Source organism: Anarhichas minor, unplaced genomic scaffold, assembly GCF_050575085.1.
Source record: "Anarhichas minor isolate MPS153535 unplaced genomic scaffold, ASM5057508v1 ptg000007l, whole genome shotgun sequence".
NCBI lineage: Eukaryota > Metazoa > Chordata > Actinopteri > Perciformes > Anarhichadidae > Anarhichas > Anarhichas minor.
In genome coordinates this window covers 4,755,072-4,776,671 of record NW_027466453.1, presented here as the reverse complement: position 1 = coordinate 4,776,671, position 21,600 = coordinate 4,755,072, and the positions used below count along the sequence as shown (strand labels likewise).

General features: G+C 44.0%; 2 protein-coding genes across 4 annotated transcripts in view; both read left to right on the top strand.

Annotated features, from left to right (window-relative positions):
* Positions 1-6,334: 6,334 nt before the first annotated feature.
* txn2 (thioredoxin 2) lies at positions 6,335-10,998 on the top strand. Of its 2 annotated transcripts, none has more exons than XM_076083109.1 (4): positions 6,335-6,449; positions 7,907-8,178; positions 9,317-9,440; positions 10,178-10,998. In XM_076083109.1, the coding sequence occupies exons 2-4, from the start codon at positions 7,907-7,909 to the stop codon at positions 10,292-10,294; spliced, it is 513 nt and encodes a 170-aa protein (XP_075939224.1). In that variant the 5' UTR covers positions 6,335-6,449; the 3' UTR covers positions 10,295-10,998. The 2 variants fall into 2 exon arrangements, with proteins under 2 accessions (XP_075939224.1, XP_075939228.1); XM_076083113.1 differs by having other exon boundaries at positions 9,317-9,479; positions 10,178-10,317.
* A 5,855-nt stretch (positions 10,999-16,853) lies between these two features.
* The window catches only part of LOC142940771 (myosin-9-like), a 31,791-nt gene continuing 27,044 nt past the window's right edge, over positions 16,854-21,600 (top strand). For both annotated transcript variants that reach the window (XM_076083100.1, XM_076083098.1), the window contains exon 1: positions 16,854-17,087. The gene's annotated coding sequence lies outside the window, so the exon portion shown is untranslated. The remainder of the gene's footprint in view (positions 17,088-21,600) is intronic.

Here is a 21,600-nt window from a genome sequence, read left to right as displayed (position 1 = left end):
GGGGATTTAAGTAATTTAAGTCATAAAGTTATTTTTAAACCAAGAACAGGAACTCCACTGTTGACTTCCCAAACACTGAAACACGGATCGGTTTAAGAGTAGAGCTTGGCGGAAAAGGAGACAGGAAGCGTGTAAACTCACATAGCTGTCAGTTGTGTCATCCCATACAAGTGTCTGCGTCCGCACATCCAAACACATTCCAGTCAGTGTTTGCTACGTTCCATGCTCACAAATTCACACTCTCATCAGGACGTGTTGGCTGCGTTCTTTCATGTAAGCCTCGGTGTGTAGCGCTGCGTTTTAAGATATTCAAGACGTCAGAACTTCAAGGACAGATGAAAAAGGCGTTCGTTTGAATTTCTGTTTGTGCAATTCCTGTTTTCCCAAGTATTTATATATAACTACTGTATATATATGTATATGTATGACTATAATTGAAGACATGGTGTACATAAAGAACATAACTCTCAGGATATCTCAATTACAGGCCAGTGGTAAGCCTCGACAGAAAGAGAGGCGTCACAACATTTAAAAAAAAGATGACCAGCAAAAGGATGTGAGGAGACTCACAAAATCACTGTGGGTACAGTTTCACACTAATTGAGATAAACACAAGGTCATCAACTGTAATTTTCCATCTTCTTGGCGCAAACTGCTCAACAACAGGCTTTAAGCTGTGTGCTTTTCCACCACCGGGGTGTTATTGTCAATTAAAGACGTCTGGGGAGTGAGCTGGGACAACACTTCACACACAAAGGCAGGTTGGGGGGGGGGGGGGTCTGTATACGCAAAAGAAAACACACCCTGCCATTCATGCGTGCTTTGTCCCGACGCCTCAGCTTCATCAATGGCTGTTGTATTCCCAACTCTTGCAGCTGAGACGGGAGCGGAAATACACAGCCACAGGAGGACAGCGATCAGGTGCGGCAGTTACGACGACCCCAGGAGGTCATCGTCTGTTAGGACAGTTTGCCGTGCGTCTCTCAGAGTATAGTTTCCTCTCGACCTTTAGCCCGGGGTCAGGGTCCTCTGTGATTAGCGAGGTCAGCTTTAGCAAGCACGCCGCGCCCTGATGGGGTCAAAGGAAACTGGGTCACCTGTACCTGTTCGTCAGTGGATATGCTGATGCTGCCCACTTCACCAACCACCCAAGGCAAGGTCACGCCCTCCCCTCTGGATCCCCCCCCCCCCCCCCCACCGACTCCGTCCGCGTCTTCGCCCTCCCCTCACCTCCGAGGTGTCACAGAGAGCGCCCTTGTTCTAGTCCTCTCCTTCTTTCCACCGGACCCCTCAAAAATCCCAGATATCCCTGCAATTTCCGGTGCAATGTTTATTTGGCGGAAAGAGGGCTGGGGGGGGGGGAAGGCAGGCCTTGAAAAAAGAGCCTCACTCACAAACAGTTTGGGCTGCGTTCGAGGGTAAACATGTGCGGGAGGGGTACGCGCGGGCGAGCGGTAAGCGGGACTGAGGCTGGTGTGTTCTGGTCCTGAGACACAGATCCCACCTCAGCAGGGACACAGAGCACCGCTCTGTTCGGGCCCCAACGGCCACAGTCTAATAAACATCCCCCCACCGCCTCCTGTGTGTTACATGCACAGCGCCCTCTGCAGGAGAGATGAGAACGTGACACAGAAAAAACAAACACCAAGAGCCTGAAATAAACGTTTCTCTCAACGCCGTAATTACTTAACAAGTAGGACTTGATAAGTAACTTCATGCATCGCAGTTAATACAGAGGACAGATGCACATAAACGCTTCTAGAACTGTGGTTCATAACAAACATTACTTTTTGCCTTTTCACAATTTACTTTAGGCTAATTTTAAGCTAACTAGCTAGCAAACTATTTATTCTCAACTTTTTATCCATTACATTTCAGGTCCCTCGAACTCTATTTTTTCTTCAACTGTTTATAGACTGCTTTCAGCTATTCAGCTACTTATTTTATTTTAGCCTTTTGGCAACATATACATTTCAACTGTTATCCACGGCTATCTAAAATGTGGAGCCATTACTTTTGGCTTACAAAAATGTGTAGGCTAGTCTTTAGCCTAGCTATCTAAAATGTTTATCATCTTTTACAAAACAAATTGTGTAGGCTTTTCATTAGCGTAGCTACAGTATTTAAAATGTGTATCACATTTAGCTAACAAAATAGTGTGGGCTATCCGTTAGCCTAGCTATCTTAAATGTGTAGGGTCCATCCATTACGTTTAGCTAATGTACATGCGTATCCATTCATATCAGCTACCTTAGGTGTATCCATTACTTTTTGCGATATATTTAAACCATTTATAAAGTACTTTTAGCTAATTGATTAGACGTCTTTGCTCACTTGCAAACTATTTGTCATGCCCTTTCAATTGCAACACGTGTATTACAGTTGTTACAACTGAATCAATATCGCTACATGTAGTCTACTGCAGAGGTGCAAGTAACCCTGGCTGGTAGTCTCTGCACATAGGCTAATGCAAACTGTTTAGGTTATTTTCCCCCTGTATGAAAAATTAAAAGTTAAAAAAAATATGTTAGGATTAAAAAACATAACGCAGACACAACTCCACAAAACCTTAACATCTTCACAGAGCTATAATAAACCAGATTGCATCAGACTATATAGCTGTTCATGTTATTGTGTCCACCTTGATTAATCCAATTTAAAAACTGATTAAATGAATGTATAGGAGAACAATATAGTGGGAAAAATTAAGACGGCATGGAAATATTTAGTAAGAAATAAGAAAAGACATAGAATTAAATCAAGAACCCGTTAGAACATAACAAGACTAAAACTCAGATCAGTACACAACCAGAGCCTCTGAACCTGAGCGAGTCAGTGGCCTCCCCTCTCTGGCTGGTCGACAGCCTCTCACTTCCTCCTCGACGAGAGCGGCTGCAGCAGCGGCACGGGTAGCTGGTGGATGGGAGGGTTTGGATAGGTGCAGGGTGAGGGCGGGGGGGAGTTCTCTGGGAGCAGGAGAGGCACGTGCAGCAGGGAGCCCGACTGACAGAGGGGAGGTAGGAAATGGGGGCGTCTGTCTCGCCTGTGGCTCGCTGCTGTCCCTTGCTCTCTGCTCACCCCGCTGCGTCTGGATGCAAATAGCCGCTGCTGGTCCTTTGGAGTGACAGAATCTCCCTCTTTGCTACCTGCGAGGCCCAGACTTTGTAACCACTCACAGAGTCTGGCATCTTCCTCTTTCTCGCTGTGTGACGGCGCTGCATATTTCTGTTTGCCTGTGCAGTCCACCTTGAAGCTCCTCTTCCTCCCCTTTGGCTGCTGCTTCTCTTTGATCGCAGGATCCTCTGATGTCTGAGGCGGAGTCACCCATCTGCCCTGTCTGCCCCTGTTTCTGCCATTGGCTCTTGCGGGCGGACAGAGGTGAGAACACAGCTGTCTGTCCTGCTGCTCGCTTTGCACCTGAGTGCTTGCTGACGCCAAAGACCGTGTGGCAGCAAAAAACCCTGACCTGAACACAGCTCCCGTGTGTAGATCTGAGTCCACTTCAGGCTGATGTGCAATCAACGCTGTGCCAGACTTAGTATCCTCTGAGAGTGGGCGCACAATCGTACCAGCATGGTTGCCCGTCTGGATGTTCGTAAAGGCATGTGCATCCGAAGCTTCGATGGGGTGCACGTTTGCAGGCAGCACAGCTCTGGACCTGCAGAAAATAGAGCGGAGTCGTCGGTGTGGGGGCAGACCGGCAGAAGGACCAAGCGGTCCGATGCTGCGAAACAGCGGAGGAGGCCGAAGGGTGAGAGAAGGTCTAGAAATTTCAACTTTCCTCTCAACGCTTTTACTCATCCTGTTTAGAAGCCTTCCGATCCAAAGTGAGGGTGATCAAAAAGACCTTGCACTGAATTTGTAGAAGCAATCTTCTTTCCAGCCCCGCTTTCCAAATGGAGGTTGTTTAGTTTCCGCAGTGGCAAAATGTGGCACAAAGAAAGACAAAACAGAGGGAGTCTGACTCTTCATCCCTACAGGATACTCACGGTTGTCATGACAAAGGACCATGCCTCTTGGTAAAAATGAATCAAAGAACAGAGGCTTCTCCTCCGCACTCCTGTCCTCATCTCTCCAGTCTTTTTGAGCCTGACTTCACTGAGCCCTGGATGACAACCATCTCTATTCCAAACAGCCCACCCACCTTCCATCCCTTTCATCCTGCTGCCCTCTCGGACATGAAAGGCGCAGTCCATCGACCATTCCATCGACCATTCCATCAACCATTCCATCTCAATGAATTATGAATTAATCGCAAGCAGCGGTCAGGGGACGACATTCATTTACGGAAGAAAATAGGATCCACACACAAGTTATTAGGCCACTTGTTTATTGTTTATATTCATAATAACACAAACAATTTTTCTTCCTTTCTTTCTTTCTTTCTTTCTTCAGACCGTGTTATCACAGGCCGGTCTTACAGCAACAATGTCAGTCTACAATTATATTGTCCTGCTCATGTCACGAGGCAGTGCCTGACATAGAAATTAAATTGATGGCCTATAAATTGACATATTGGGAAGTACTCTAATTTGCCATAATGAGTATTAGAGGAGAGGATTGATACCACTCTCACATTTATGTGTGCTATACATATGGAGCTAAACCTAGGAGGCAATTAGCTTAGCTTAGCATAAAGCTAGGTTTTCGTCAAGAAAGAGTTGCAGCATGTAACTTCAAACCAAAAAATTGTTGTTTTTACATTTCTGTTTGTGCGTGGATTACACTAGCAAGATATAATGTATGTTTACTACTAAGTTTAGAGTTGTTATTATATGAAGCTACTGGTTAGCGTAGCATAAGACAAGGGGAAACAGCTAGCCTGGCTCTCTCCGAGGATAACAAAATCTGCCCCAACACTTTTGCGGCTCAGTGATTAATTTGTTATATCTTCTTAAAGGAAAATATACAATCTAAATATACTATTAATTAATTAAAATAATGAATTTGTCAGCTTTAATGGTGTTTGTAGGTGGATTATGTCTTCTTTACATTAGCCCAATGTTTTAGCGGTCAGGTCCTTCTGCCCAGGATCAATCTGGGAGAAAATAAGAAAAAAAAAAAAAGTTCTGCAACACAAATCTGTATTCATTTTATAGAAAATTTTACATTTTAATTTTAAATAGTTATTTAAATGAAACCATCTGAGAAGTTTAAAGGGGAACTGTCTCTTTGGTGAAACTCCTAATGACTCATAGACATCTTAAATGGGACACGCAGCCCCAACCAGACACTGTTTTCTCTAAAGGGTCACAAGTAAAAAAGGTTGGGAACCAATGGTATCATTTTAAACAATATATTTAATTTTATAAAGTTATCATATGTTCTGTAATGTAAAATGTTTAAGTTTAAGTTTCAAGTTTATTTAATTTATATAGGACTTTAAAAAGCAAACAGGTTTAGACATAAATGTTTACACATACGAGCATAGAGACATATTTGTGTGTATATATGTGGAAACAAAGCAAGATTAAAATAGATACAATTCTAAACACAATTTAAACCCAGGGATTTGGATAAAAACAGAAAAACAGGTTACACAGAATTAAAAGCAAGAGAATAATAGTGGGATTTAAGGTGTATCTTAAAAGCAGACAGGCTTTTCCAGACCAATCAGCCGCTACCATGAACAAACAGGGCCAAGCCAACAGGCCACAGTGGGCGGATCTCAGGGGTCTTAATCTATACAGTGACATTTACTGAAGTACTGTACTTGTACTTTATACTTCTATTTAACTTTATTTATTTGACAGCTGTAAATAATTAGATAATACATTTTCAAATCAAAATTTTACAAACAAAACATGTGATCCATATATAAAACAACATGCTGTGTTATAAATTGAACTACCCAAAATAACGCATTTGAAATCAACTCCACCTAAACCAGTTATAGAATTAAACATTGACATGTTAATGCATCAATAATGGTGTCCCAATGATATAATCATCTCAGTATGACAAGGTTACTTTTGGTTACCTTGAGTACATTTTTCTTATAATACTTGTGTATTTCTACTAAAGTTAAATTTTTTAATGTAAGATTTTGACTTGCAATAAAGTATTTCTAATGATTTTAAGTCAATCATTTTAATACTTCTGAATTGAGTAGAACTATAAAGTATATGGAAAGTATCAAGTACAAGTACTTCAAAACTGTGCTTACACAGTACTTGAGTAAATGTGCTTGGTCACTTTTCACTGCTGACAAAATAAATACTACCTGGCTGTGAATTGTTTTCAAAGATGTATCCCCCTATTGCGTCTCTTAAACGCACGGCCCTGTACTTCCTTGGGTGGCCATGAGATGGCGCTACTCGCGGTACTGCAGCCTGAAGAGACGATAAAAAGCTGCTCGGTCCCCTGTTTCTTTTTTCCATCCGCGGCACCAAAGCGGAAGTACTTCAGTGGTCAGCCGAGGCCGAGATCAACGCCAGCTAAGCAGCAAGGTAAACACGGAAAACGCACCGTATTGCTGTAATTCGGTAATGCCGCGCGTGACATTTGGTGTTGAGTCGCGGAACTGTCCGGTTTGAGTGTTTGTGTGCGTCTCACGGCGCGAGGAGGCGACGGCGTCGTGAGGTGAGGTTAGGAAGCGAGGGAACGAGGACGAAGAGGGCAAAGTCATACGTAACGTAGGACGAGCCGCCGGTAGATACGCAGCAAGCATAATACACCGTGAATACACCGAGGTATTCGTTTTTTACTTTGTTAATATTCATAAAGAAAACATTGAGTGTTTTTTTACAGCTCCTTGTAGTGTTGGTGTGTCATAACAGCTGTGCAACATGGCTGTGTTAAGGAGACACGAGCTGTTTACCTCATTTAACCGAGCTAACTTCTTAAAGACGCACACTTGATTTATGACGTTACTAGCTAATAGATACTAAAGTGTGTGTGGCTGAGTAACGTTTCTCACGAGACATTCCTAAAACATTACAGACTGCTACAACTAGAGGTCCGGAGTTTAAGTAAACTGTCTAAGTGATGGATAAAACCACTGTGACAGATGCTGTTGTATGTGGATGACAGATGGTCAAATGTTTATGGGGCCGATGTCTTCCGTCAGCTGATCACATGTGAAGCTCTTCAGGGCAACGATCGATACGATTAGTTAAGTAATCACGTAGTCCAATCCACAGAATATTAATCTGCAACAGGTTTCATAATCGATTCATTGCTTCTCTTTTTTAAAGCAAAAAAACAAATTCTCAATTGTGAATATTTGCTCATGTTTGTTTTTAATGACGACTACAAATATATATTTTTAGGTGTCCGAATGTTGGTCTGTTCAAAACAACCAGTTTCAATACTTTGCTTAGGTTTTGGGAAAAAAATTGTTGGGCTTTTTTCACCATACTTTTTTTTTTTTTTACACCTAAAGACCAAACTGTTAATAAATGATCTGCTTAAAAAAAGAATCGGCAGATTAATCAAGAAGGTGTTTTGTCTGTCAATCAGCCCAGATCCCAAAGATATTCAATATACAATAACAGGAAGCTGTGACATCACACCAAACCAGCAAATGTTCACATCTGACATGCTGGAACCAGTGAATTTCTAGCATTACCGTAACCTCACTTCATAAATAATTGGATTGTTGCAGAATCGATGAATACGCACAGGCCTAGACTTGCGTATACATTTTCAATAAAAAAACACATCTTACCATTCGTCTCTCTCTGAAATGCATTACTTGTGTTGTGCTTTGATGTAACTACCTTCTTAGCTTACATAGAGCTGGCTACTATGACATGTTCGTGTAGAACGGCTGTAAGCATGCCGGCCTCACATCCGTCTCTTGTAAGTTCAAGATCTTTCTGCGTCAAACTGGCCTGAAATCACAACAAACTCTTATTAACCAACATTCTCCTTCTGTTTTTTTACTCTTACGTCTTCCACGCAGATGGCTCACAGGCTGCTAGTGCGCAGAATTTGGACGCTCTCTGCGAAAGACATCCGCTGCCTCCCAGCATCCGCCGGCGCCTCTTCTTTTTCCACCTCTTCTCTGCAGTCCGCCGCCACCCGGGCGTCCTTCCTCTCGCCCTCCCGCTCTCTGACCCGCTCCCTCCCTAACACCTGCCGCCGGGAAGTCTCCTTCAACGTCCAGGACCACGAGGACTTCACGGTCAGGGTGATCAACAGTGATCTGCCCGTGCTAGTCGACTTCCATGCACAGTGAGTAGCGCGGGGAGGGCTGGTAGTAGGTGACTGTCCACCTATATGACGGTATACACGCTAAACTAAAGTGAGTAACTGTAACGTCGGATTGGATTATTTCTATGTTTTCTAAAAAAAATGAAAAAAGGATTTTCAAAAAAAATAAAGAACATTTTTTTGGCGCTGACCTCGAGAAAGAGCTTGTTTTCCAGCTGCCCTGCCTCTTTAAATGACTAGAGGTGTTACATACAGGGTGTGTTAAAAATAAACACACGTGTACGTAACTGACCCGGGGGTATTCCACTCTCTAGTCATGTGAGGTTGCACAACACCTCAATGTTCTCTGTCCAGTAGAAAGGTCTCCATCTCCCTAGCTGTAGACATGATTTGATGCATTCTGATGTCTGATTTAAACTCAAATTGATCTCATAAGGATCGAGATAGTCGGGATGCTTGCTACATGGACTCAGATTAGGTGTCATGTAGACGATGCTTATCGCTATTTTAAAAAAAAGATGGTTCACCTTCAATAGCAACCATTTAGAGCTGAACTGAGAAGGTAAGAAATTAAAGGTAGGAGTGTTCATGGCCAACAGTTACAATTTAAGTCACTCGACCTGTTTTACTGGTCGCAGAGAGAGAGAGAGAGAGAGAGAGAGAGAGAGAGAGAGAGAGAGAGAGAGAGAGAGAGAGATTACAACGGACACGAAAGAGATGTATAACGATCAAAAAAATATTGTACGTAAAATCTATCTGAGAAACAAAGTGAGTTTTCAGGATGATATTTTGGGACTAATGATAAACACATGGCTGTTTTCAAGAAATTTATCTAATTTTTCCTGTACGAGGAAGAAAAAAGCGTCGCTTAAATGTTGCCGCCGCAAGGAATTGTGGGACGGCATTTTCTCCTTTCCTTTGGTAAAGGAGGGCGACCAGAACCCCGGATATATCGGCCGTTATCACCAAAGGCTAAATTGTCGTCAGACCGATAGCTGATTGGTTCTGACCTTAATTGAATTGTGAAGTGCATTTTAAGTGGTTTGCTCCATTTTTTTTTTTTTAAAGTCTCAAGTAGCTTCTAGTGGTTGACCCCTCCTAGTGGCTGTACTTATTACTCATTAAGTTTGTCTTTGGTTCTGTTTGTGTGTGTTTTTAGGTGGTGCGGTCCCTGTAAGATCCTCGGGCCGAGGTTGGAGAAGGCCATTGCGAAACAGAAAGGCCGCGTTGCCATGGCAAAGGTGGACATAGACGATCACACAGACCTGGCCATCGAGTACGGGGTGAGACTCGCTCTGGAGCATTGATGTACAATACTTGATGTAAATGGCCGGCCGTTTCACTTAATAGACCAGTTATGTATGTGTTGCAGATATCCTTAATTCAATTCAGATATCCAAAATTACATTCTTGATATATCCAATAGATATCTTACTCCAAAAAACTCCCATTTCAGATATCTATAACCTAATTGTTACTAGTCATCATTTTAATTTCAGATTTCCACAATTGTAACCGGGATATTTTTCCTATCCAAAAATGGCTTACGTCAGTTTTTCCTGGTAAAATTCTATTGTAGAAATCAGAAATGCAATTGCTGATATCTGAAATTGAAAACCCCATACACACCAATGGCAAAAGTGATGTCATTTTTCCTACAAAGAATGACGTTGTGGATATCTGAAATAACATTTATGGATAGGAAAAATATCCCGGTGGACATCTGAAATGTTTTTTTTTTTTGTTTGTTTTTACTGTATTACGTTAATCTAGTAATTACATGTTAAAACAGCCACTTATTGTTTTTAAGGATTTATAGATATCTTGAAATAAGATTTCTTCTAATAAGAATGTTACGGTGGATACTTTTAAATACCATTTGGACTTGTAAGGATTGCCATTATGTGATTACAGATGGAATGTGGTTTGAGTAAATGTTAAAAAACGGCTCGCCATATGATTTATGTTGATTAGTCATAATATGATCGGTGTTCTAACATGTGACTCTGGCTGTTCCCAGGTGTCTGCCGTCCCTACGGTGATCGCCATACGGGGCGGTGACGTAGTCGACCACTTCGTGGGGATCAAAGACGACGACGAGCTGGACTCATTTGTTGGCAAAGTCATCGGACAGTAACCCAGCTCGTCCCCGACCCGGCCATTCACCGCCGTCGTGTGTGTGTGTGTGTGTGTGATTACAGCCGCCATCTTCAGCCGGTTTAAAAACAAAAAAACCTTATGGCGATCCCAGGTGGCAAACACTCAAAATGCTCACACCCATCCCTAGAGGAACTGCTCCGGCTTTGCATCGTTGCTTCTGTCTCTGTCTCCTTTTATTTTTGTTTGTCTAGGGATGGGTGTGCGCTTCCATTTGTTTAGTTTTTTTGCAGCGGTTTCCATTTCTCTTCAATAATGTGACGGCTCTACTCCTCACACTCTTTATGCGTACATGTAAAAGTCTGCAGAATGGAAACTACTCTGCCGCACTGCACGTATACTGTAAAAACATGAGGGATGAACTTTATTTTTTTTAGTTTTAGCGGGTGGATAGGATTCAACTTAAAAGCTGACTATACTGAATGAGGCTAGTGACGGCGTTAACCTGTAGTTCCTGCTTTTGTCCACAGGGTGGTGGCGTTTCTCTTCACATCGCAAAAAGCCACACATGGGTTGTTTTACACCATTCTGCCTAATGATGTGAGAGAGGAAGGTGTATGTATGTGTATGTGTGTGTGTGTGGGGGAATTGCAAATACGAGTTTGATTTAGTTTATTACTCAAATTAACTCTATGTACCGGAAACATGACCAAGTGAAGTAATAAAGGAGTCAGATGTTCTGTATTTGAATTGTGTTTTTGACTGAACCCCCCCCCCCCCCCCCCCCCTAAAAAAAACAAGATGGTCCTAGCTTTTATTGTCCCAAATGATACTGGTTTAATATAATAGCTGTGTACTTTCCCCGTGTATTTTCTCACGAGGGAAATGAAGGGGAGCTTTTCACGAACACCACATTTGAATGACGAAGCTGAAGTAGCCCTCAATTATTCCCTGTGTGATTAAAGACGTCGGCGTCTTGTGTCCTCCATATGTCTCGGCCTTCTGTCTGAACATGGAGGTGTTGCTCATGCTGACACAACCCCTCTCATCTGTGACACTGAGACACACAATCCTCCACTTATTGCCGCCCTTTAAATTACCTCCATTCTCTTCTCTCCCTCAAATGGACAGCGTCTGTCTCTAATCGTCACTATAATGCCGCGAGTCTCGCATCAAACCTCCTCCACCTTTCTCTCCTCCATCAGAGTCTATGATAGACGGACTCTGACCCCATTCAACCTCTTTAATGTCGGTGTGTCGAACCACTGTGATTTCAGTCCTCTGCGGCTTGTCTTGGTTGCTAGGGTTCTTAGTTATAATAGCGATAAAGTGGCGTGTTATCACTAGGACATTGTCAACAGTGGAATGGTAGGCATTGGAAAGTCCTTTACACAAGATAAATTCAGTCATTTCCAACCAGGAAGTGCTGCTACACTGTGTGAGGACTCCCATGAGACCTTGCGCGCGCGCGTGTGGTGGAGAGCAGGATTAAGGCTTTTTTCCGTGTCAGTGCCCGTTAGAAACACCGGAGATAAATGAGGTCGCGCGAGGCTGAAGGAGACGGGAGAGCACCTGCAGCACAGCTTCTCTCCCACGACTCGCTAACCGACTAAACATTCCCAATCCCATTACCCGGCCTGTCATCACAGAGCCCCCGCGACTGACAGAATCATGCCGAGGGGCTCCGCACTGACTTGTTATTGTAACACCTCATTTGAAGTGTCTCATCTAGCGCTGCTAGCTCGGATTTGATCATTACTGATGATGTGTTCACGCACATTTAAAAAAGAAAGAGAGGGGGGATTCCACTGACGTTACGTAATCAGGTGATCCAGACGTACACACATGTTTGTTGTACGCTGGATGAAAGGCATTCCTGTGTGGTTTGGAGATGTCTGAGGCGATGTGTCGGCACTTTATTTTGTTAACGTTGACTACTCATCCTCTTTTGTCTGCCTCCTCGGTCAGAGGAGAGAGCGGCGACTGAGCAGACGAGCACGAGCTCCTAAGGTTCGAGAGCGGCACGTAACCCTACACCTCTTCCGCCAGGAACAATAGACCACACCTCCGTCCTCGCTCGCGCTCGCTCTCACTCACTCGCTCAACCTCTCTTGTGACCATATAAGGCAAAGAAAAAAGACACGGGGGGAAGCTAGGTTGCTGCTGCTGAACACACGAGCCGAGAAGCAGAGTTGCTGTTTTCTTCTGACTCTGTCCCGCCTGAAACTGTTCATGCGTGTTTGTTTGAAAGGAAATCACTGATATCAAAATGTTTTGCTGTGTGTGTGAGAGAGAGAGAGAGGTTCATGGTTGTGTGTGTGTGTGGTGGCGAGGGGGAGCGAGAGACTCTGCAACAACACCACCCAGATCTGCACACGTCCCTAGAGCATTCTGTGTTTATAGTAAATTCATAGCTGTATTTATATTTTAAACACAGCTGCCCTCCACCTTTGTTAGCTCTCTGTTCTGCCCCAGACCACAACATCAACCGGAGACGGACAAAGCAGTCACTGTTGCAACACACACACACACACACACACGGCTTGCAATAAACATATTGATTTCATTAGAGATGCTGTCAAATCTGCCCGGATTGTAATTTAACGAATAGACATCTTAGTGTTTTGCTTCTTTTTTTTACTCCACATTCCTGAGTGTGTTGCTGTGTGCTGATTACTGAGGAAATGAGGAGGATATAGGTGCTGGGGAAGGGGGAACTTGAAGGACAGAAGACATTGTTGACGCATTATCTCAAAAGCTGGATGTGCTCTTGATTGTTCTTTGTGGCTCTGGCCTTTTAGGTGACTCCCCTCTCACTCACACATACACACACACATTTTGTACATGCCTGGGGAGTGATGTTGAACAAAAAACACAAGGGCTCTAACCGATAAGTGTTTACAGCCAGAGGATCTGGGTCAGAGTGAGGGAACACGTTGAAGCAACCTATTTACTCTCAAGTTTGACACAGATCTGGGCTACTTCTACTATACATGTCTGTGTGTGTTATGCGATTACACAGCGAGAGTGGTCAGCGAGTTAACCATGCTGCAGCTGAATAGGTGCTTTTCTTTCTGACTGAATGATATAATGGCTTCAAACACCCTGAATTACAGACACACCCTGCTGCTATTACCACCGACTGAAGGAAAGGGAGAGAGAGAGACTAGGTCACAGTGAAAAGGAGAGAGGGAGGGGAGATAGTGAGGTCAGAAGTGTCCATATTTGGTAAAACATGCCTACGGTTTCAGTCCTACATTTCTCTCTCTCTGTGCCCACTTGTGTTTATTTTACGTCTCCTGCCATCGTTGTGTATTTTGTGTACTTTTCCCAGCACGCGTTGTTTTTTCAAATATTAACTTTTTTATTGTTTTAGAAATTTGTTTATTTAAAGTCTCTTTTTCCTCCCTTTTACTCCTCTCTCTGCATCTGGTCCCGCTCAACTAACGGGGGACGGGGACTGGGGACCTTTGACCTCCCCCCACTGAAAATTTGGGATATTTCCCATCCATCCCGGAGAGGAGAGAGAGTGTGAGATTTTTTGAAGTTTTCCAAGGCAGGCGCCGAGCGTTCGACGGCTTTGCTCCACGTGCATGTGATGCCCAGCTGCTAAACGTGTAGGAAAACACACACACAGACGCATTCCTTTCATGATGACACGCAGTGGACGTAAATCACAGGATTTTCCTGTTTGCCAGTGGATGCCGGCCATACCTGAGCCCCCCCCCCGTTACGATCCAACTTCTCCGGGTCAAGAGTTGCCCTTTGCGTGGCGTGCCGAACGTGTGGCGGTGCGATTTGATTTGATGAGGCATTTGCATCAGGTCTTGTCAAAACTTGATATATCCATGCAGCAGAGAGCGGCAGCATCTGTTTCTTGTTCCTGCGTCGCCTCCTAAATGTTTGGATGGGGAGACGAAACATAAAGAGGTCAAGAGTGGAGTGACCTTTACAATTCATCCAATCCAGTGCTTCTTCTTTCTCCAGACGCACTGTCAGATGAACTCACATAACCCTGACTCAATTTGTTTTAAACATAAACAACTCTCTATCCCAAAAACTAGAGTGCTAATACTCATATTTGTGATGTCATTGAGTATAGAGTGTGGCGCTGTCCCTTAGACGGTGAATTTGGAATATTAATATCGAGAATGTTCTGAGTTTGTGGGCACATTTTCTGCTTCAGATCTGACAACGCCACAATAGAATAAAGCTCATTTGGTTAAAAATAAAGATAAACAAACAGACATGTTACTTGATGACATCACAGCTTCTCTGTTTTCTGGCTTTGAGACTTGAACTTTGATCGGCAATGGAAATAACATATTTGAATCCTGAAAGGAGACATATCACGCCCCTTTTCTCCAGGGCTAGGCCTGGGCACATGTTTCCTTCCTGTCAGCTGATGTCTGTCACGTACACTGCAACAGGAAATAAACTGGGACACTTTAAGAATGTTTACATTCAAAACTGTGAGACGGTAAATATATTGTGTAGTTGTGACAGCACAACGGTACCTCACTTCAACCTGCTTTATAATAAATATGGGACCTTTAATTTAGGTGGTGCTCCCCTTTTTTCCCCTTAATTTACTAGTGGCAGCTAGACATTAAATGTATTATTATTTATTCATTGCTTTTGGCAAACTATTCAAACTGTTTATCCGTTAGCTATCTTGTTCATGTATCCGTTACTTTTAGCTAACAATTACAACCATTTATTTGTCACTTTTGCATTAACTGTTAAGACTTTTCTTCTTGCGTAAGTGTAACAGCTGACTCAATATGTGGATTTTTTTTAAAAATCTAATCATAAGTAAATCTTGTTCGTTGTGCTACTGACATTCTATCTCCGTAACAGTGGCGACTGCACGAGTGCGCCTGGTGTAAATGTTCCTGGTTGGGAATCCCTGCTCTAAGTTATCTTTCCATCTCAGTTTGGGCTGCTGATCAAAGCTACTGATTAAAACAATTCATGTTTCACACTGAGAAAGTGATTATTATTTTCCATTGCTAATGTCTCCTGTCTGGTTGTGGCAGGTGCATTGGCTCTGTGCCTTCAGCTCCACTCAGCAAACTGGGCTCAGATCACCCAGTTTGAATCCCAGGAGAGCATTTTAAAGCAAACAGCTTCACTTTGTACTGTTCCATTCTTCTGTGCAGACAGAACTTCCATCAGTTCACTCACCCTTTGGTCTTTGATTTCATAAACGTGTCGTGTCGTATGTCTCCCTGTCTTCTTCATTGCTTACACTTCTCAGGAACAAGTCGGGCCCTTTTTTTTGCCAATGAAAACAAATACCAGGAGTGATGTGAGGACTGAACACGCGTTTTCCCTCCTTCCCATTAATTACGTGATCGCCTGCGGCGGTTCCCACGTAGTGCCGACATGTCTGTTCACGATATCTAGGCTTACCTGTTTTGAGTGACGGACACCTGTGAGAGTAAATGTGTTCTGCATCTCACGTCTTGTTAGGTCTCTTGATGTAATCGTTTGTGGGTGAGATGCCCTGGTGGGTTTAAATAAAAACAAATGATCAATGCCAAATTCAAGTGCACGAGCATTGACAGAACATGCTAAAAAGAGCGGTTAAGGGTTTAGAAGTCTCTCTTCTTTATCTCTTAGTCTTTAAATAAACACATGAGATAGATCACTATCTAGTTTGCTAAGATGTCATCCAAATATTTTTTTCACTTGCATCTAAGAACTCTAGCGAGCATAAATTGTTTATATACGGTAGATAAACAAAATATTTGTATTCCCTTGGTGGACACAGGGGCCAGTAAGGGGAAAGGATTTATTTCTAACAGTGACATGATGTTTTGAGAGGTTCAAGGCCAATATCCATCCTGCCAAAGTGTCCAAGGGCCAGACACTAAATCCTTATAAATTATGCTTCTGACCTCTGACCTCCTTTTGGAACGGAGAAAGACAAACTAACATGGATAATTGAAGTGCTCTATTATCAATATTACACCTATGATTATATCATCTTTCCAATCAGATAGAAGTGTACTACAGTTTCAAAAAGGTTAAATTATTGAGTATATTGTAAAAAGAAGCTCCTTTAAGTGTGTAATGAAAGTATTTGATGTAACACAAACACAATGACATGAGTAGCAGTACTGGTGATTTGTCTGATATGCGGCGGCCTTACAGCAGAAAGAGTATCAAACAGGAGCCATCACCGCTACTTGTTTTCAAAGCAGACGGTGGTCAGACTAGACCATGTTGACACACGAGGGAGGCCCTGGATGATGCAGTCCATCCTGAGAGGTGACTGCTACTTATATGGTCATAAAAATCCTTAGTATGCACATACCGCTCTCATTAAACACAGCTTTATCTGTAGCCCTCTCCCCTCCCTCCTCCCTCCTCCATCCTCTTTCAAATTCAGCGTTTCCCTGCGCCCCTCGCCTGCGTGGCCGTCACCCCTCCAGCTATGCCCCGTCTTTGATTGGTCCAAAGTGTGCGGATTATCAAAGCGCGGCAGCCATTGGCCAGAGGGGCGGTGCACGCGGGAGGGGGCCCGCCTCGGCCCTGGACCGCGCCCCGGCTCCGGATGGCTACGTACTGAGCGTAATTACGCGAACCAGTTAACAGCCAGTAGAGGAGGGAGGGCAGAAGGAAGAGGGGGAGAAAAAAAAAAAAGATAGAAAGAGTGACTGGAGTGGAGAAAGAGAGGGAGGAAGCAAGCGCTGTAGTTTAGCCCGAACTCTCTGCGAAGCTGCTGTCGACGGGAACAGAAGTTTGACTCACGGAGAGCTGACTGAGCCACCCGGTTGTTGTTAGCTACCCCCCTCCTGAAAGGCGTCCTGCACACGAACAAGCAGGTAATATTTTTCAACTTGAACACTTTTGTCCGCCATGCTCTCTCCATGTACTCTTCCATAACTCATTCAGTCTGCCCGTCACTCCGGCAAGTGCAGCCGAACCAGGAAGCACGGTTGCTAGTTGCCGCAACTTCAGCAACCGTGAGGAAAGGGTGGAGTCTGACCTCCTCAACAGATTTAAACCGAGATTTCTTCTTTAAGGCCCGACTTAACACTTTATTGTTCTCAAAAACTTCAAATGAACGTACATTTACAAAGCGTGCGATATGCGGGACGTATGCCGTCACAGTATCCGCATTGTGGCAGCTGGCGAGAGGCTGAAAGCCATAACGGTGGAGGCAGGAAGTGATTCGCTTGAATGAGTTGCGGAAAAAGGCCGGTGGAGAGTTTGAGTGCGAAGAAAATGGAGGAAAAGTGAATTTTAGCCTAAGTGCACACCGGCATCGTGGAGACAGGGTAGTTTATGAATGCTATGTGGTTGTAGTTTAACTTTTTCGGTGTGTAGCGGTGAGAAACGGACGCTGTGTGTGGCCGCTGGTATTAAGTCTGGCTGGCGGCATGACGTCACTGGTTTACCGGTGGAGTAAAAAAAAAAACGGCGCTGTGCTTCTTCAGCGCGAGCTCACTGAACCAATGTCATACGCAGGTCTGTGAAGCATTCCGGGGCCCTCGAGGGGGCTTTCGAGGGGGGCCCCCCAGCAAAGGAGGAATACCGTTGACTGTGATTTAGTTTACCAGAGGTTAACATAACTGTTCAACTTCATCATAGTTTTACCACGACCTCTCTGCAGGAGGGCCTTCTTGATGGAAGTCACATGAGTTGGAGCATGTTTTGAATGTATATCAGCATTTATATGCAATTGCAATACGGGCTATTATCAACGTGTGTTGTTTAATAATGTAACCATAAAGTAGTTATCTTGTTTAAGAGAGAAGATGACAGCATAGAATAGATAATAGAAATGTACAACTTTCACATATAGGACAATATTGGAACAGAGAGGTCAAACATGTTTTGGATGTGGCATTTGAATGCCTGATATGAAGGCAGTGTTTAAAAAAAAAAAGGTTTCGCTTGTAAGTTGCTCCAAGCCCAGGGTGCATAGTACAGAAATGCAGTTTTGACCAGCTCAGAACACACTTTAGAGGATCTGGTCTGGTGATGGCTCAGACTTTATCTCACAGGGGTTAATAGGCACTGGTTGTTGTATGAATTCTGAAATCCACAAGAAAGAATGCCAGCTGAAAATGACCAGGTCCGTCTTGTAATTACAGTGCGGTCCACCGTGATGAACATCGGCTAGGCAGCATGAGAGATTTTATGGGGCGTATCAATATCAAGCCAAGTTGAGACCGTTTTATTTATATAGTCACAAATCACAATTTTGCGTGAGAGGGCGTCACGGACTGTGAAACACAGGACAGAACAGGGAGAAACCTCGGGAAGAGCAACAGAGGTGGGAGAAGGTGACAGTACTGGGTAAATAAAGTGCAAACATAATGTTAATGACATGTTAAGGTTCATGCGTTAAGAGTTTCAGACAAGTAAAAGTATTTGGAGTGAAGAACATCTGCTGAATATATTTTTTCCACGTATTACTTAACACATGTTCTTAACTTTGCAGCAAGTACATGAACGATCACAGGAACCCAACCTTCATTAATTTAACCTAATTAAAATAAGACATTAGATCAACCCACTTGATATTTTCATTCCCACTGGCCAATCGCAGACTCTCCTCCGATCCCTCAAGTGTCACATTCTCATCGTGCCTAACTGTGCCTCGTCTTTGCACACCTACACAAGTGTGCTTTCTTTGTCAGGGCAATTTGTGTTTGCTCTGTTAGACGGCACATCATTGTGTTTGCACTCTGGCAAGCAAACAGTCTCTGGTATGCCCGCGCCGCCCCGCTGACGTTCAGTGTGCGGTTGGCCGTGTGTGGCTTGTGCATTAGCCGTGCCGTCTCCGGGCATCGATGGCTGGCGTCCACTCACCCGAAACCTGCTTCTCGTTGCGGAAAAAGTGTTGGAGGCGTCCGGGAGAGAGCGAGAGCGGCACCTCTCCGCTCTCATTTGTAGCAATCAGAACCATACGCGTACGGTCAGCTGATGCTTTCTGCCAAGAAGCTATGAAACCGCAGTGTGAGATTACCTCACTGGATACTCGGACACAGAAATGATTATGCAAATGATGTTTCATGCTGAAAAGTTAACAGTAGCTGGGAAATACAAAGCACTGTCTGTGCGTATAGTCATATGCTGCTTGTTTTATCAAAGCCATCTCTCCGGAAGATACACCGTCATAGAACAGGCAGTCGTTTGCTGTGTGGCTTGAGAAAGAGACGATCAGTAAATATGTAGCCTTAAAGGGGCACGTTAAGTGACATGTAGTATGTCACATCCTGTTGTTGTGATTTGAGTCATGGATTAAGCACTTGCAATGCATTGTGCAACGGCTTCCCCGGAGGCCAGTATTCTTCTCACTTGTTGCCAGTTTCGGCGCAGTTATGGAGCGCCCTGTGGAGATCGTTACATTCCATCACTCGTGTGTCAGCAATGCCCCCCCCCCTCCCACCCCCCGGAGGGTTACGTACTGTAGGCTAGACGAAATGAAACCCAGGCGTCTTAAAATGTGAACAAGGGGCCGGTGTACGTTCTGTGGTTGTTTTAGATTTTTTTTTATTGAAGGTAGGTTCGTCGTGGCTGAGCCACATTACTTGCTGGCCCCCCTTTTTGCTTTTGTTGCAAATACGAGTGCAGCGTGACACAGTATGTCTCTCACACAACCCACAGTTGTCTTCGGGTATGAACTCTCAAGGGTCTTGTAACAAATGTGAGGTATTTCTAATCTTTTATATGTTGTCTGTGTGCCCGTCTAACTGCACTCGTAGGCTCGATTGTGCATTTAATTCAGATTATCAGGCTAAGAGGAGAGAAACCGATGATGACACAGGCTGGGGAAAAAAAAAAAAACGAGCTCGAGCTGTAATGATATGAAACTATCTTGATAATTGGTTAGTTGGTGGTTGTTTTCGTTAAGCAACGATGCAAAAAATTCACCGGCTGCAGCTTCTCAAATGTGACTCTTTTTCTGGTTTTTGTCTTTAAATGATTGTAAATGAAGTATCTTTTGGTTTTGGACAGTTGGTTTGACACGACAAGCTATTTGAAAGTGTCAGCAAGGCTTTGATTTGTTTTGGTGACATTTTGGCCAGTTGAACTGTGCCAATTGTCTTTTCTGGTGCATTACTCCAGCGTGTTCTAGTGATACTTGCCCCAATAGTGCTAGATGTCGTTGATAGATGTCGTTGATGATAGGTCGAGCAGCGAGGGGGTCATGCCTGGTTTTCCTACTCAGTCAGCTGAGATTCATTCATGCGGGCAAAACATTCCAGTCAGAGCGGAGAGTTAAGATTCTCCATTAACCATGGCAGAGCTGACGTGAGAGTTTGTGATGCAGACGGTATCCACCACAAGACTTGCACACATCCTGCATGTGCCGTATATCACTAATGGAGGCCTTTAATTCAGTTCTTTCAAGCATATTTCTTTTTCTTGAATGTCTGGTCTTTTTTTTTTGTCCTGCCCAAACCTATTTCTTCTAGTCGACATGAGCAGCATAATTAAGTTGCCTCAGTCAGAATGGTTGAACCAACTGGGCTCCAGGACAAATCTGCATTAATGCGTTCTCTGGGTTTCCCCTTTTAGCTGTTTATTCAGACCTTTCTTCCCTGTCTAGCCCCCCACACACACACACACACACACACCTATTTTCCTCTGCTTGTGTTTTTTTTTTTTGCCACCACCCAATCCTTTCCTCCCCCCCCCCCCCCCCCCCCCCCCCCCCCTCACAGCAAGCACCTGTAAGGTTTCAATGGAACAATACCAGGAAGTGGTTGCACTCCGTCTTCGACTATACACAGAAATGACTTGATCTGGATGGACGGACCTTGACCAGACCCGATGATTACTCGTGGCTCTGTAGATAATTCTGCTTTCACTTTTGTGGTACAAACGGTGAGGTAATCCTTCGTCAATGATTACTGAACTCTCTGCATTGCCGGTGTAATGCCTCGGCTTCCTGTCTGTTTAAGATTGATGTGATAGTTGCCACCGTGGCTCTCAATTTCCCCCACATAACGTCCTTGAAGGAAATAGTTTTCATAAGGTTCTGCTAGTTGGAAGTCTTTTTAGTGATTCAGGGCATTTGAAACGGGAAGTAAAGCCATACATTTTATTAGAGCTTCAGTGGTGATTTCCGAAGTTAGACTGTGTGTGTGTGTGTGTGTGGGTGTGGGTGGGTGTGGGAGCTGCACACCTGGCTTGTGATTCCATAGAAAAGCGTGGGCGAAAGTGTTGTGCAAACTCTAAGCAGACACATTCGCACGGTGAACTTTGAAACATGCTGCGCAACACGTCTATCTCCTGTCACCCATTGGATGCTTTATTCCCATGTCAGTCCAAATTGCATCGCGCACCAGACGCCCAGGTTGTCGATCCGGCATGTGGCTC